Below are 14,822 nucleotides of genomic sequence, written 5' to 3' on the forward strand. Positions count from 1 at the left end.
TGCCTCGGGAATGGCATCCTGACGTGACAGAGGCAAAGGAATCACCCAAGTGTTCAACATACCATCAAATACTTTAGGCTGATTAATGTCAGTCCTCTCTGAAGCTAAAATAAGTCTGAGGCTTTTATCTTCCTGGGGAGGCACTGGGATCTCCTTCAGCTCTTACCTGTCGAGTGATTATCTTAGGAGTGAAAGGGCTGTATTGGGATTGTCTAGAGCCTGGCGTTCTTGTGAATGCTCTGGGAAAACCATGGTTGGTCAACCCACGGCAGGCTTTTCATTCCAGGTAACATTTTGTTATCAAAACCTAATATTGTGAAGTTTTAGAGAGGGATGTCAGGGGCTTTTCAAAGAGAGAAAAGAGACCTCAAAACTTCACAGAAGCTGAAACACAAGCAAAGCATTTTAGGTTTATTGGTTCTAGATGCTCACATCACGTGCTCCCCTCCCCAAGAGGATGCACTGATGATGGCAATGCGGGGAGTGAAAGATGTACGTGTGCACCCCCTCCCTCCTTCCCCACAAACACCTTTCCCCAAAGCCCACACCCGCCGTGCACCACGCTAGGTGACAGTTCGGGGGGCCAGGAACAAGACACACGCCTGCATCTGTAACCGTGGTCACCTTTCAGAGTGCAGCAGACAGAGTGCCACATGGCAAGCACACTTGCCTGTCGTCTCTACTCTGTGGAATTTCTGACTCTCCGCTCTTCGCCACTCAGCTGGAAGATGGGCCTGTGATTTCCAGAGAACAGCAGAAGGCAGGCGCTGAACTCTCGGAAATCAGCTCAAGGGCTCTGGGACTTTGCCGAATCCAGTTCTTACTAACATTTTTATATTGAAGATTTATCTCTATACAATGTTGAAGAGTGTCAAATTTAACTGGCAGACCTAAAGCCACACTACAAATGGTTAGTTCTCTAAACAGATCCTTGCTTCCCGTCCCTGGGAACGAAAAGGATTAGAGCAAAAATATTTTTTTTTAAAGTTAAATAAACTTGCATTAAGCATTGCTTTCTACACAGCAGCAGAAAGCCACCAAAATCAATGAGATTTAAAATTCTTTTTATTTATTATCTTTTGGTAAAATCAGTACTATTGGGGGTGTATTGGGGGATGAGTTTTAAAGTCATCCAGACTTCGATTTGAAACCAAGTTCAACCCTTTTTAGCTGTGTGACCTTGGGCAATTAATTTAACTTCTTTGAGGCTTAGTTTCTTCAATTGCAAACTGAGGCTAATAAGACATACTTGGAAAAGTTTAATGAGAATTAAATTAGATAAAATATGTCAAACACCAACCATAGTTCCTGGCACATCCCAAGTACTCAGCATAGGTTACTTTCTGAGATCACCAGGTTACTTTTTGAAGCCCTATTACTCCACAAACGTGGCATGAATCAAGTAGGAACATGACACATTTACTCCCAGAATTTTTCTAGAACTGGAGCAAACATTTCTACCTAAGAAACAAGAGCCAAGCCAAATTTTATTTCACATGCATGCTTTCAAAAAGCTTTTGACAATACAATTGTACTGCTACTGGGACTGGAATTTGATGGCAAAGAAAGAGGTGGTGACTGCCTGAGTTGGCCCTTAATCAATATGGGGAGGTTTAAAAATTTTTTTTAACTGAAATGCTTTTTCCTTGTGTTCATCAGTGTAATCTCTGGTAGGAGAAATTAGACATAGGGCATTATGTCTCATAGACACAAAATAAACTAACAGACTCATGACTTCTGAGAAGAATTCAATTCCGTGCGTTTCCTGTGTTAAAAATCTATTTAATACAACAGAAATTAAGAGAGCATCAACTACCCCCCCCGAAAAAGAAAAAAAGGCAGCAAACCTAGACATCTTACCTGGAGCAGACGTTCCTGCTCCTGTTGCCATTTTTCCTGTCGCCTGCGCTCCTCTTCTGGGTCCCATGCCCGGAACTTGAACTGCTCAGAAAATAAAAACATGGTCAGAATTGAGCCGTGTCCTCGAGGCCTGGCCAGGGCAAGGCACACAGCTGGCCTGCGGGCTGGCACCGGGTGGGCATGCAGGAGCAGGGCCTTCCTCTATCTAAAGGTCCTCTTTGCTGGCAGCAACCGCTTCTTAATCTCAGTCCCTCTTTGGTTCACTTCCAAGAGGCTGATAGGATTCTGCGAACCTTTCTGGAGCTAATGAAAACATGCAGTAATTAGCCCCTGGCACGGGCAGGCTTTTGCTTCATTTCTTGGAGAAGTGGTTTCTTAAATGTATTCACGCTCCGGAGCATAAGAGGCTCATCCTGCATATTGATCCTGGGTCCAGGCAAATGGGATGCTTATTTCAGCAGAACTGCAGTTGTAAGAAGTGGCGTTTGCCACGCTGGAGAACCAAGTCACCTTTTCCATTGCTCCTGCTTTCCCACCCGTGGGCTGTTTCGCTCACCACTGAGATCCAGGCAATAAGAAGTCCCTGTCTGGGACCCACATAACAAACATTCAAACTCAAAGGCTTTTTTTGTTTTTTTGTCTTTTAAGAGAGGTTTTTATGAGTCAGTGAACAGAAATAATAGGAGAAAAATGCATGAGTCAAAGTGGGCACCCAGGCCACAGGGTATAAGATTGAGAGGGCCTGGGGGTGGAGGCAGAGAGAAATCACAGCTGGTTCCTGGGAAACAAGCAAAAGGGGGGCTGCTATGTTTAAAGTGGCCTCCCTATCACCTAGAGTAGGTGCCAAGGCAAACCAGGTTCCCCAGCAGCTGTACTTCCTCCCTTCCCCCTGATGGGGGCGTTTTTGGAGACACTTAGAACTGCTTGGGAATCTTGAAAGAAAAAGTGAGGCGAGGGCTGGGGAGTTAGGGAGAAAGGGGAGAGTCTGGAGTGTGCTGGGGAGCAGGCAGAATCCACCTCCCCCGGCTGCTTGCGTAGCTGGATAGAGTCAGTCCTGTCCAAAGTTAAATGGGTCTTGTTACCACCCAAGATGACTGGGTGATCCCACCTTCTGCCCTGCCCCACCCCCCACAGACCAGCATGACCACCCAGGTGCAGTGTTTACAGGCTGAGAATGCAGGTGAAGCCATGGGTGTTGCTTGATTTATGACCTTATAAATATTTATAACTTTAATATATTTAGACACATGAAATGTGGGCCTCGATTGGTACTCTTGCTGTGGTTCCTGCAAATGGTTGGGATGGCCACAAAAAATCAAAGAAAGGAGGGCAGATGAGGTAGAGGTGTGTACTTCCTATATGCCACACTGGGGATTCACACTGCACACCAGCATACTAAAGGCTCTGATAAGTTACGCAGGGCAAAACTATTGATTGGATATAATCCAAAGTTTCCCAAATTTCCTTGCATGACCACAAAATATCATCCAAATGTGAATCCCAGATGGGAAATTCTATTGGATTAATAATGTTGGATGTTGGCTCCACCCAGCATTTTCCAAAGATTCTCAAGCAGTCTCAAACCTCAGGAACATGGCTCTGTGTTTTGAGGAAAAAGGGGTGTGGTTATGTGAACAAAGCCATGAGGAGTCCAATGGGAAAAAGCTTACTAGTAGGAAAGTAAGAGAAACAATTAGGAATCACTTAATTTTTAGATGTCTCGAGGTAGTGATCACAAGAACAAGTCAAGCAAGGAGGTGTGGGGTAGGGGGACTGAGCTTGGAAGAACATACAGAGTATTTGTTAAAAAAACAAGAGAGAAAAAAATGAGCATTTTCAAAGGAAGATATCAATGTAATAAACGAGAAGGAAAGAACAGTGATCATGTTCCTTGGCAATTATTTGCTGAGCAGCTAATATGGGCCAGGTGGGGATATCAGCTGGCCAAGAGTCGCAAAGCTGTGGAGCTTACAACTAATGGGGTGGGGTGGGGTGGGGTGGGGTGGGGTGGGGTGGGGTGGGGTGGGGTGGGGGAGAGAGAGAGAGAGAGAGAGAGAGAGAGAGAGAGAGAGAGAGAGTGTGTGTGTGTGTGTGTGTGTGTGTGTGTGTCGGGGGTGGAGAGTGACCAAATATATAAATGATCACAAGAAGACAGTGGGGAAACTATCATAAAAGAGATATAAAAGGTACTAGAGAAAGCTGGAATAGGCTTTGTTCTATAATTTACCTTTGTACAGACCTGTGTCTTCCTTTCGCTTAGGGCTTCCTCAAGGGCAAGGAGGGCCCTTTATTCCCCTGAGTATCCCAAGACCTGGCATTTTTGGGCCTGCAATAGATGTTTGCTGAAGAAATGAATGGGCTTTGTGCTGGCTAATGTATCTCCCTCTTTCCTCTCCTTCCTAGGCCCTGACCCTAGAGCTTAAGGCCGCTCCGAGGCTGAATGACAATGGCCTGCGTCTACCGAGGGCCACACAGTCAATGCTTACTTCCTCTCTAAGCTCTTTTAAAAAAATCTCCTTTACTTTTCTATTCTATGAAGAGCTATTTATCATCACAAGAATTTCAACTTTGGGTGGGTATTTTCAGAGAACTCATTTATATAGGCCAGCAATTTGTCTCTTCCTTGTTCTGTTTTCCACAAACAGAAATAAGAATGTATCTTTTTAGGGCGCCCTTCCTCTCCACTCCCGCCCAGGCAGTACAGGAACAATGGGACGGGTTAGGCTGTCCTCTTCAGATCTGTGTCATGAATGCCAGCTATGGGGTCCTTCTGGGGGCTCCCATCCCCTGTGGGTGTACTCGGGTTCCCAGTGTTGGCTGACACGGAGCCTCCACAAATAGTTGCTAGTTCTGGAATGTGCCTGGAAAGAGTGAGGATTATGTGGCGTATGTGTCCCTTCTCCATTCTGCACAGGCCCTTAGAAATTTCCAAAGTCAGACAATTTAATTATAGGTAAGAACTGGTATTGGTGATGGTGGGCCTCCTGGATTAGCCACTGGGGAGGACTGGTTCACGCACTGGGTACTGTGCTAGGGGCTTCTAAATAATTATTTCAATTGAGGCTCACAACGCCCTGAAAGGAAGGTCTATCATCTCATGTACAGTCAAGGAGGACACGGTTCATAGAAGTTATGTAACACCTTCAGGGTCCTATTGTTAGTAAATATGCAATCAAAGCTACAACAGTGATTCTGTGGCTGCACCCAAGGGGCTCTGCGGTAGTTGACTGTGCCACAGAGGGATTCTACAAACCTGGTGGGAATTTCAGAGGGTCAACAAGCATGGCAGGCTCAGCATTGAAAACACCCAGTTTAGAGAAGGGTCAGGTCTATAGAGAGTGTTCAGATAAAATTGAGAAGCATGGAATTTGACAGAGTCACATGTCTTGACATTTTAATTACTAAATGCTTTATTTCATTGAAATAAAAAATTGAAAACTAAATGTGTGGTTACTATTACTCCAGATACTGATTGTGACAAGGGGTGCAACAAAGACAGCTTGGGTCTCCCAGAAAGAGTCCAGGCTGGGCCCTGTTGCCAACATACACTAGGTTGAAGTATGTCCTCATTTAAAAAAAAAGATTTTGGGATTTTGGCCCATCCGGTGTGGCTCAATAGTTGAATATCAACCCATGAACCAAGAAGTCCCCGGTTCAATTCCCAGTCAGGGCACATGCCCGGATTGCGGGCTCGAACCCCAGTAGGGGGTGCGCAGGAGGCAGCTGATCAATGTTTCTCTCTCATCAATGTTTCTATCTCTTTATCTCTCTCCCTTCCTCTCTCTCTAAAATCAATGAAAACATTAAAAAAATGATTTTGAATGCTTACAGAAGTTGCATATTTTAATACTAATTCCTATTGTCACATGCATTTTAATTGCTTCTTTTAGGTTTTACTTTTCTGACTCACTTACCCTTTTGTTTCCAGATCACGACTCCGCATAATGATAACCCACATTATCTCTATAACTCACCTGGCAGCATATACAGGACTTTCACTTATTCTCTTACAATCAATTGTCTGAAGCCCATTTTTGATCGAATCTTCTTTAAGTGATTCAAATACCCTATAATTAAAACTGCACTAAATGCATGATCTTAGTCCTTAAAATGAGTTACTTACGGGTGTGGCTGCAGGTGACTTTTCACTGCTTGGAGAATCCACTGCACAGAAAGAAAGGGAAAAAGATCACAGTGTGAGTAGCTTCTTGCTGTATTTCTTTGGTCCTCTCAGTGGAGTGTGGCTCCTATGTCAGCTTGAAACCATATTTTTTTTGTAAGCCAAGAGCATTAGAAGATCAGAACAAAGCAGACCCCTGAAGCAGTTGGTACCCATCACCAAAAGTAGTCAGCACCAGTGAAATATGGCTGACCACAGCAATTAGCACCAAGTACTAGACTATAGGAAGCAAAATCTATTCCTACGAGTGCTGGTTTTTAATGCACCTCGCATTCTGGCTTGATTGACAGTTCCCTCCCTCTCTGACACGGAGAAGCATCACATAGAGAGAGGCCGGATGTCACCCAGGAAGTAAAGAGAGTGACACAGTTAACAAGAGAACCATGTTCCTGGTAAATGCTTCTAATCTTTGTATTTTAAAAAAGAGGAGGACAATAAAGAGATGAATATTATTATTTCTTTGGATTTTCAAATGCAAAGTAAAATTCTCTGAATCCCCCCCCAATTTTAGTATAACTGGTACTGATATAAAAGAATTAGCTCTTTGCTAACTGTGTGCAAGAAACAAGCATTTTTTTCCCCCCTGAAGTCAGAAATAAAGAAAAATACCAGATATTATTGGTTGCCCGCAACATGGATTTTTGCACAAAAGAAATACAGCTAGCCAGTATGCAGTTACCTGACTGGGAGAAAAACTGGGAACGTCGCCAAGAGTTCTGAACTCTAAGCGGAACGCTGGCAGTGCCAGGCGACTCTAGATCAGATGGCAGAATGGAACAAACAGAAAATCATGAGAACGGGGGTGAGAGGTGCGCAGAACCATGTTCCCAAGTCCCAAGTCCAGGTGTGGCTATCCAAGAACTGAGAGTGAAAGAATCTAAACTATAATCTACCTCAATAAAACTCAGACCCCACCTGAAGACATGGACAAAAGTCAACAAAAATGAGACAGTCATGCTATTGTCTGTCTTTTTTGGTGTTAGGTGAAACTTAACAGGCTCATACTTAATGGTAATAATGTTAAGATGTCGAATCTTAAAATAATAAGATGATATGCTATGGAAGCAAAATGCACAGTATATATTGCTTTTGGAGAACACTAGAAAAACATAAAAGGCAGAAGAGATGAGCTCAATTATTATTGTATACACTTCATAAAGGTTCTGTATGGAAGTCGGTGGCAGGAGTTATATATGTGTGTAACAAGAGCATGGGTATGTCTGCGTGTCATGTGGCGGCTTCACGCAGACACAGAAACTCATTTGCATCCTGAAACTAGTGCTGCGCCATCTGTCATCATTCTCAATGCAAATACAGACAGTTTTAAAAACGTGCACCTATTTTCCTGAAATACCAATCTGAGATGTCTTTCTACTGTTGGGAGGCAGTTGAGAAAAGGAAATTTGTCATCTTTAAATGTATTTTATGAAGGTTTTCAGAGTATTTAAAGACTATTTATGCATGGTGTATGTTTAAGGGAAGTCTGTGGAACACCACCAGGACCCACCAGCAGATCTTCAGTGGCCTGTAAGGTCAGTTTACAAACAGATAGCCTGATGGGAATGGGGGAGATAGACTGACTGGGAGAGGGTCCATTAGGTATGGCTCCAGGACTCCCCATCCTAACCCTCTAGCTCCTTCGGACATGATGTGCAACTTCAGACTAGTCACTTATGGGTGACTTTTTATATCTGGGCCAAGTCCTATACTTTCCCTGTCCTTCCATTTAAAGACAAATCAGATCTTTTAAGGTTACATTTATTAGAGGCCTTTTGCTTCTTTAAAGATGGGAATTTATACACTCCAAACAAGTACTGTTATTTTTGTATCTATTGGTGATGTCTTTAGAGGACAATTTGAACACATTTCAAGTCACTGGTTTTCAGAGTGTGGTCCCTGGATCTGCAGCATCATGTTAGAAATTCAAATACTGTGGCCCCAGATCTACTCAGTGAGACAAAGGGAAAGGAGGGCAGCGATCTGTGTTTTAACCCATCTTACCCAGGTCCCTGGCATGTACTTGTGTTTGAAAATTACTGCTTGAAGCCTTATCTCCGCGATACAAACACTTTTATTTTAAGGAAAGCATTTAAGAATAGTTTACTTCTGCCAGTCCAGCATGGGTCAGTGGTTGAGCATCGACCCATGAACCAGAAGGTCACAGTTTGATTCCCAGTCAGGGCACGTGCCTGGATTTTGGGCTCTATCCGCAGTAGGGGGTGTGTAGGAGGCAGGTGATCAATGATTCTCTCTCATCATTGATGTTGCTCTCCCCCTCTCCCTCTCCCTTCCTCTCCCTGAAATCAATAAAAACATATTTAAAAAAAACAGTTTACTTCTGCCTGGCATCCTGCTCTATACTTTTATTGGTACTATTCTATAACTACCAGATTGTATTATCAGTGCTTATTCTGAGCCAGGTGTTGAGCTAAACACTTTTTTTTGTTTACCTCATTTAATTCTTCCATTACCCCTAGGAGATTGTACTATTATTATTTCCAGGTTATGGGTGACGATTAGAGATTAGGGAGAACTCGGTGGGTAAGGCCGCACAGCGATGAGTAAGAATTCGAACCCAGGTGCTCTGTCTCCAGAGCCTGCAGCTGTAATTACAGCTTCCACGAACCAGACAGAGGATAGAACAGGTGTATGCCAAACATACTTGTCTCCTGAAGAATAATTTTTGAAAGGCTCCAGTGCTATTCAGTTGTATTTTTTCACTCAATTTAGATATAACATGAAGTAAAGTCCCTTATTCAACAGCACATTTTACAATCAAAATACCTTACAACAGATAATGGAATGTAAAATTATATAAGACAACAAAACTAACTAATACAGCTTAAAATATCCGTTTCATCTCTCTATTCTTTATCTACACAATTACAAAGTGCTAGAAATAGGGCAGAATTTAAATGTCTAAATAGGGCCAATTGCTGGCCTAGTTACAAGACTATTTTCGTCAATTCCCTTCAGTAGGACTGAAAAATTTTAAACAAGTGTTTTGAAGATAGCATTGAGCCTGTTTCCACTTTAAGAAACTAGTGATCATCAGAGCATGTACCAATGAATTCCCTCCCAAGTACTTCTAGTCACGTGGAGAGAGAGCCCAACTTATCTCCCAGCCGGCAAAGGTTAATGGAAGCCAGCTCAGATTCTGCCCCCAAAAGCCAACCATCCTTGTAAAAAAATGTAAAAATAAATCCCCAGCCACAATGTACCTGTACCAGCCTCTCTCTGCCTGGACTGCTCAATCTATAAAATGTACTGAGAGTGGGTGGGGAGAGATAACCTAAGAACTTATATGTATAAATGCTTAACCCACGGACACAGACAATAGTGTGGGGAAGGCCTGGGGGTGGGTGGATGCAGGGTGGAGGGGGTCAGTGGGGGGAAAAGGAGGACATCTGTAATACTTTCAGTAATAAAGATAAATTTAAAGAATAATAATAAAAAGGAACACCTTTAGCCCCCCAAAAAAGAAAAAAGAAAAGAAAAAGACAAATGAAAAACCTTTCAGTTCTTGCCTCCTGAGCTCTAGCTGTTTTCGTATCTAGAGAGAGAGCTCACACCACTAAAGCCCAGCGGTCTGTTCTGAAGAATAGTTCCTACAGCTCACGGACTTCTCCAGACCCATCCTCCCACTATTCGTATCCCTAAGGCTCCTTTTTGGGGTGGCTGTGGACACCTGGTTTGCCCACCAGGACAAAGGGATTCAAGTTGGGCTCTAGAGAGTAGAGGGGTGAATTCACAACCTATACATGGCCTAAAAGATACCTGGGCATTTGCAGTGGTTGGTGCCATTTTACAAACTCCATAGACCCTAAACTCCTATATTTTTAGAGGCCACCCCTCCACACAATATATCAAACATAAGAAACATATTAAAATATATCCTCAGCATATACATGTATATATCTATATGTATATATGTATACACACATCTACTCTTGCTATAACAATTTTTGGAAAGATTAAAGTGCTTGGTTATGAATAATTTATTTAACTCATGATTGTGAATGATTTCTCAGTGCATATCAGTAATTATTATGAAGAAAGTCTGACTTTCTACTGAAATCATTGTCAAGTGGATATTTTATAAAGACTACATAATAAACAATTAATGAAGTTGATATAATATTGATATTATAAACTTTTTGTTATTGATTTTTTTTCTTTTACATTTTGGAGACAATTCAATTATTTTACGGTATAAAACAGTTGTGTAGGCCTTATCGTGACTATAATGCCGGGCTGCCAAAATGGTCTTGGCAGCTGGGATTCTTGGCTGGGCCAAAGAGAGAATGCAGCCCCAGAACTCTATTTTGAAGTCATTAATTCAGCCACCATGAACTCTGACAAACACCATGGCCAAAGGGACAGCCACATAAAGGAAGTAATTTTCCTCCAACTTAAAGAATATGTTACTACAGATGAGCCCAGGAGAATACGTAGAACTAGAATAAAGCATTTCCTTCTCTTTACCTTGAGAATTGAGATTTGGCAAATGTAACTGGTTGGTTTCAGGCATTTTGTCCAGAAATGGAAAAGTCAGGGTTGCTTCTGGCTCCGGAGACTTTGGCTTTGCCGCCTGGATCAGAAGCAACAGACACAAACACGGCAAGTATTAATAAATACACAGGTGAAATGAAGTGGAAGAACCCATGGCTATTACATAAGTCAGTTTGCCCAAACATTCAACTTTTAAGTGGAAAATTTGCCCCATTTTCTCATCTCCCTTCGTGCTTTTCTACTTTAATGTAGATGCGAATTTTTCAGAGAAATCAAATGCGAGTATAAATATTTGATGACCTTTTTTTCCCCCAAACTCAGAAGACAGTATTCCATTTTTGGGATTATACATCACTCTGTCTCATTTTCTTATTAGTCAATCACATATTCTCTTCCTGGCACAACATCATACTAAGTTTATAATGTCAGGATGTAAGATGTTCCTTATAAGATTTTTTAAAAATCTTACTATGTAAGTGCTAAATACTAAAGTAATATTACCTCCTAAAGGACATTATTCTAGAGACACTACACAACCCATCAAGTTTATGCAAAGCACATTAAAGATAATATACTTTGCCTGGTGACACAGGAGCATTATCATAAACAGCCATTATCAAACAGCGCCACAGCAATGATGCCCTTAGGGGGTGTCTGAGGCATGTCAGATTACTTGTCCTATGGCAAATAGTCCCGAGATTACAGGCTTTACAAATGCTTATGTTTACTTTGTAAAAATAGAATCTTCTTGTTATTGCTATTTAATTTTATTTTGTTTCTCCCCAATCTGAATGGCCTTCTGGATTTGTTGTTTCTCATCAGCTGACTGCTGAGACACCAGATTACCAAACTAACATCTAAAATCAAAATCAGAAGACTGAGCAAAGATCTGAATGAGCAGGGCTGTACCAGCTCATGTCTTTCAGCTGCTTACAGACTTCCTCCGATTCACTCTGGCTGGAGGCTGTCTTCCCAACAGATTAATTTGATAGCCAGTAAGGCGAGCGAGCCTATAGAGAGAGCACTGGGTTCATCACAAGCGGATCTATGATTTGGTCCTAAGGATGATTTCATGACTAGAATTTCTTCTTGGTAGGATTCCACTTTCCTTATAAATATATCCAACCCTAATAGAATCCTGAAGAAAATACAGTTAATCACTGCCTTCTGCATTGCAGAGGTCAGCCAGATATCCAAATGAACTTGTGTTAATCAAACATGCAACGAGTTGACAGCCCTCGCATCCTGACCTCATGCCATTTACTCCATGCTGGAGTTAGACAAAAACGTGTGTCAGATAATGCCCAGTTGTAAATGGAAGAGTTCAGAGTCAGCAGAAATGCTCAAAATGACCACCACATAAAAAGGTTGGTTTGTGTGCCTGGGCACTTTGCAACACTCTCAAGTGAAGTCGGAAAATAAATGCTGTTGCAACCTCTGTGATCACCTCTCTCCCTTTTCCTAAGAACTAACTGTATAGTAGGGAAAGGAGAAAGGGAGAAATTCACATGGGGTAAGAAAAGCAGGGGGTTCAAAGACCATTATGCCAGTTGCTAATGAACTAGTAGAAATTTTTAACCTGGAGTCCACAGAACAGAATTCAGGGGCTGTATGCATTTGGCACCACTTGATATAAAAGAAACTTGGTCTTCTTATATATTTTATGCTTTAAAAAATATTATTCTGAGAATACCAGGTGGACAAAGGGCCCAAGGCCCTTGTGTGCGTGCACACACATGTGCGCGCGCACGCGCACACACACACACACGAAGAACCCCTGCAAACAATTTTTCCCATACGGTACACGCGACACTGGTCGTCCAAAGAAGGGTCACAGATGAGGTTCACAGGGGAGGTATGCAGATGAACACTCTTTAGTTATGGTACTCATTCTGTTTGATTAAAAAAATTCTAGTTATGAACAGAGTTTTCCTTTCAGTTCAGATTGGAATGGAACAAAAAATCAATTTGGAAGGATAATAAATAATGAAGTGTAACATAGATAAGGCCAAACCTGCAAAGATAGGAAATCTTGCCTGCCCTCAACGCCTTTCCTACAGTTTAGTTTCTCTTTTCAGACCTCCAGACCATTCTTTAATTCTCCATGTATAAAAATGGGAATAGCCAGAGTCTAAAATTTTCAAAAGGCATCAAGGCAATAGGCATTTTTGAGACTCTACCAAGGACTCAGCACTCTCAGCTCCCAAAGGCCAAGGGCTGTGTCTTGTTCACTGTTGAATATTCAGTGTCTAATACAGTGCCTGGTACATAGTAGGTGCACAGTCAATATTGGTTGACTAAATGATGGAAGATCAGCAGATGTATAAGTGGTAAAATTTTCACTCTAAAGTCAAATCCTAACTTAGGGTTAATTTTTAAAGTTGAAATATCACCACAGGTAGTATGCCCATAGGCAGGTCAGTGGTTCTCTATCTTGTTGGCCCATCAGGATCACCTGAGGAGCTTTTAAAAATACAGATGCCTTGGCTCTGCCCCCAGAAATTCTGATTTATCTGAGCTGGTGTGTGCTTGTTCTATTTTTAAATTCTAAAGGGTAGCCAAGGTTGAGAACAATTGGTATAAAAGATGAAGACTTTTAGACTCTGTGCCTGAAAATAAACCAAATTACTATGAATAGGATGAGACTACAAATAAGGAAGAAATTTAATAAAAACAAGATGTTAAAACCCATTATATCAGAATAAGAAGTCCCCAGTTTCCTATTCAAATCCAGAGGCATCAGAAGCACACTGCTGTAAAACAGCTGAACATGGGAAGGAGAATCTTTAGCAAGCTCACAATAAACAAACTCATACACAAGCCAAAACCTAACTGCAAAGCTTTCTGATTCATGTGACTCTCACGTTAAAAAATACATCTAATTATGCAAAATGAAAAACTGTTTAAAATATAACTTAAGAGATGTGGAAAGAATACATATATATATATGCCAATTACTAGTAGAGAGGTAGGTTTCAGTGACCTTTTCTCACTCTTGCTCTATGTCTATGTTTGTTTATATTTCATTTAAAATAAATGTATGTATCTTACTTGATATGTTACATATTTGTGTACATCACTATGAATATAAATTAAAAAATATATAGCTACAGACTGCATGTTTGCGCCTCCCAAATTCATATGCTGAAATTCTAACCTCCAAGGCAATGGTATTATAAGTGTGTGTGTGGGGCTTTGGTAGGTGATTAGGCCATGAGAGCATAACCCTCAGGAATGGGATTAGTGCCCTTATAAATGAGACCCCAGAGAGCTCCCTCGCCTCTTCTGTCAAGTGAGGACATAGTGAGAAGATGTCCATCTGTGAACTTGGATGTGGGTTCTCACCAGACATCAAATCTTCCAGGTTCCACAACTGTGAGAAATAAACTTCTGTCATTTACAAGCCACCCAGTCTATGGTATTCTGTTATAGCAGCCCAAGTGGGCTAATACATCTATTTTTCTATATGTACTTAAATTATTTACAATGCACATGTAGTATATTTGTATTTAGAAAAAAATACAGATTAAAGATAGAAAAAAGATGAGAAGAGAAAATAAGTCTCCATTATGAACAAGTATCACAGCAGCAGCCAGCTGCCCTATGAAGCCACACTAATGGAAATCTAACTGCTTTATTCACTATGTAACTCACCTTTTGGGACAGCACCAACTCCACCTTTCCACTCATTTCATTTTCCGGTTTCTTCTGGTCTTTTTCTTCTGGTGCGTCGCTCTTCAGCGTGGGGCCGGAGGAAAACTCCACCAAGGCCACAGTTGGGCTGGATCGAGTCACAGTTGTTGTGAAATGCTGAGGCTCTGAGATGGAGTTACATTAGGAAACACAAAGAGAAAACTGAATTACCGTGGGATGAGATGTATGAAAGAGCCAAAGGTGCCAGAATACTCTAGGCTCTTCCACGCTATTATAAAAAAATCAAGCAACATAAAGCACATCAAAGAATCCCACTCTGAAAAACTCAAGTTCTTAATAAGAGCCAGAGTTTACATAGGAGTAATACTACATGGGACAAAACGCTGACATGAAATATTATGACAGGTGGTTGGGTGGGTGAACATCTCCCTTTTGCATTTCAATCATCATTTCCCTTTTTATCATCACATTTTCATAACCAGAATGTATTGAGGACTGCATGGCATACACAATGCGATGAAAACAAAGTATTCTTTGATATACCGAGAAGACTTAGGTACACTCCGCAGTGGGTGGAAAAGCCACCCCCTGAGGGGGCCTGTCAAAGAGAGGGGGT

The 14,822-nt window shown here is 41.6% G+C and overlaps 1 protein-coding gene across 5 annotated transcripts in view; it reads right to left on the minus strand.

Annotated features, from left to right (window-relative positions):
• Positions 1 to 14,822, minus strand: part of LIMCH1 (LIM and calponin homology domains 1) — a 299,516-nt gene that overhangs the window by 19,474 nt on the left and 265,220 nt on the right. For 4 of the 5 annotated variants that reach the window (XM_016206753.2, XM_087827673.1, XM_087827678.1 and 1 more), the window contains 4 exons: positions 14,207 to 14,370; positions 10,526 to 10,631; positions 5,984 to 6,024; positions 1,861 to 1,941 (listed from right to left, as the gene is read on the minus strand). In XM_016206753.2, the coding sequence (XP_016062239.2) occupies positions 1,861 to 1,941; positions 5,984 to 6,024; positions 10,526 to 10,631; positions 14,207 to 14,370 (392 nt within the window). Of the gene's footprint in view, positions 1 to 1,860; positions 1,945 to 5,983; positions 6,025 to 6,719; positions 6,795 to 10,525; positions 10,632 to 14,206; positions 14,371 to 14,822 lie in introns of all 5 variants that reach the window. The other variant, XM_087827676.1, reaches the window with a different exon arrangement.

This window comes from Miniopterus natalensis, chromosome 1 (genome assembly GCF_054644295.1).
Source record: "Miniopterus natalensis isolate mMinNat1 chromosome 1, mMinNat1.hap1, whole genome shotgun sequence".
Taxonomy (NCBI): domain Eukaryota; kingdom Metazoa; phylum Chordata; class Mammalia; order Chiroptera; family Miniopteridae; genus Miniopterus; species Miniopterus natalensis.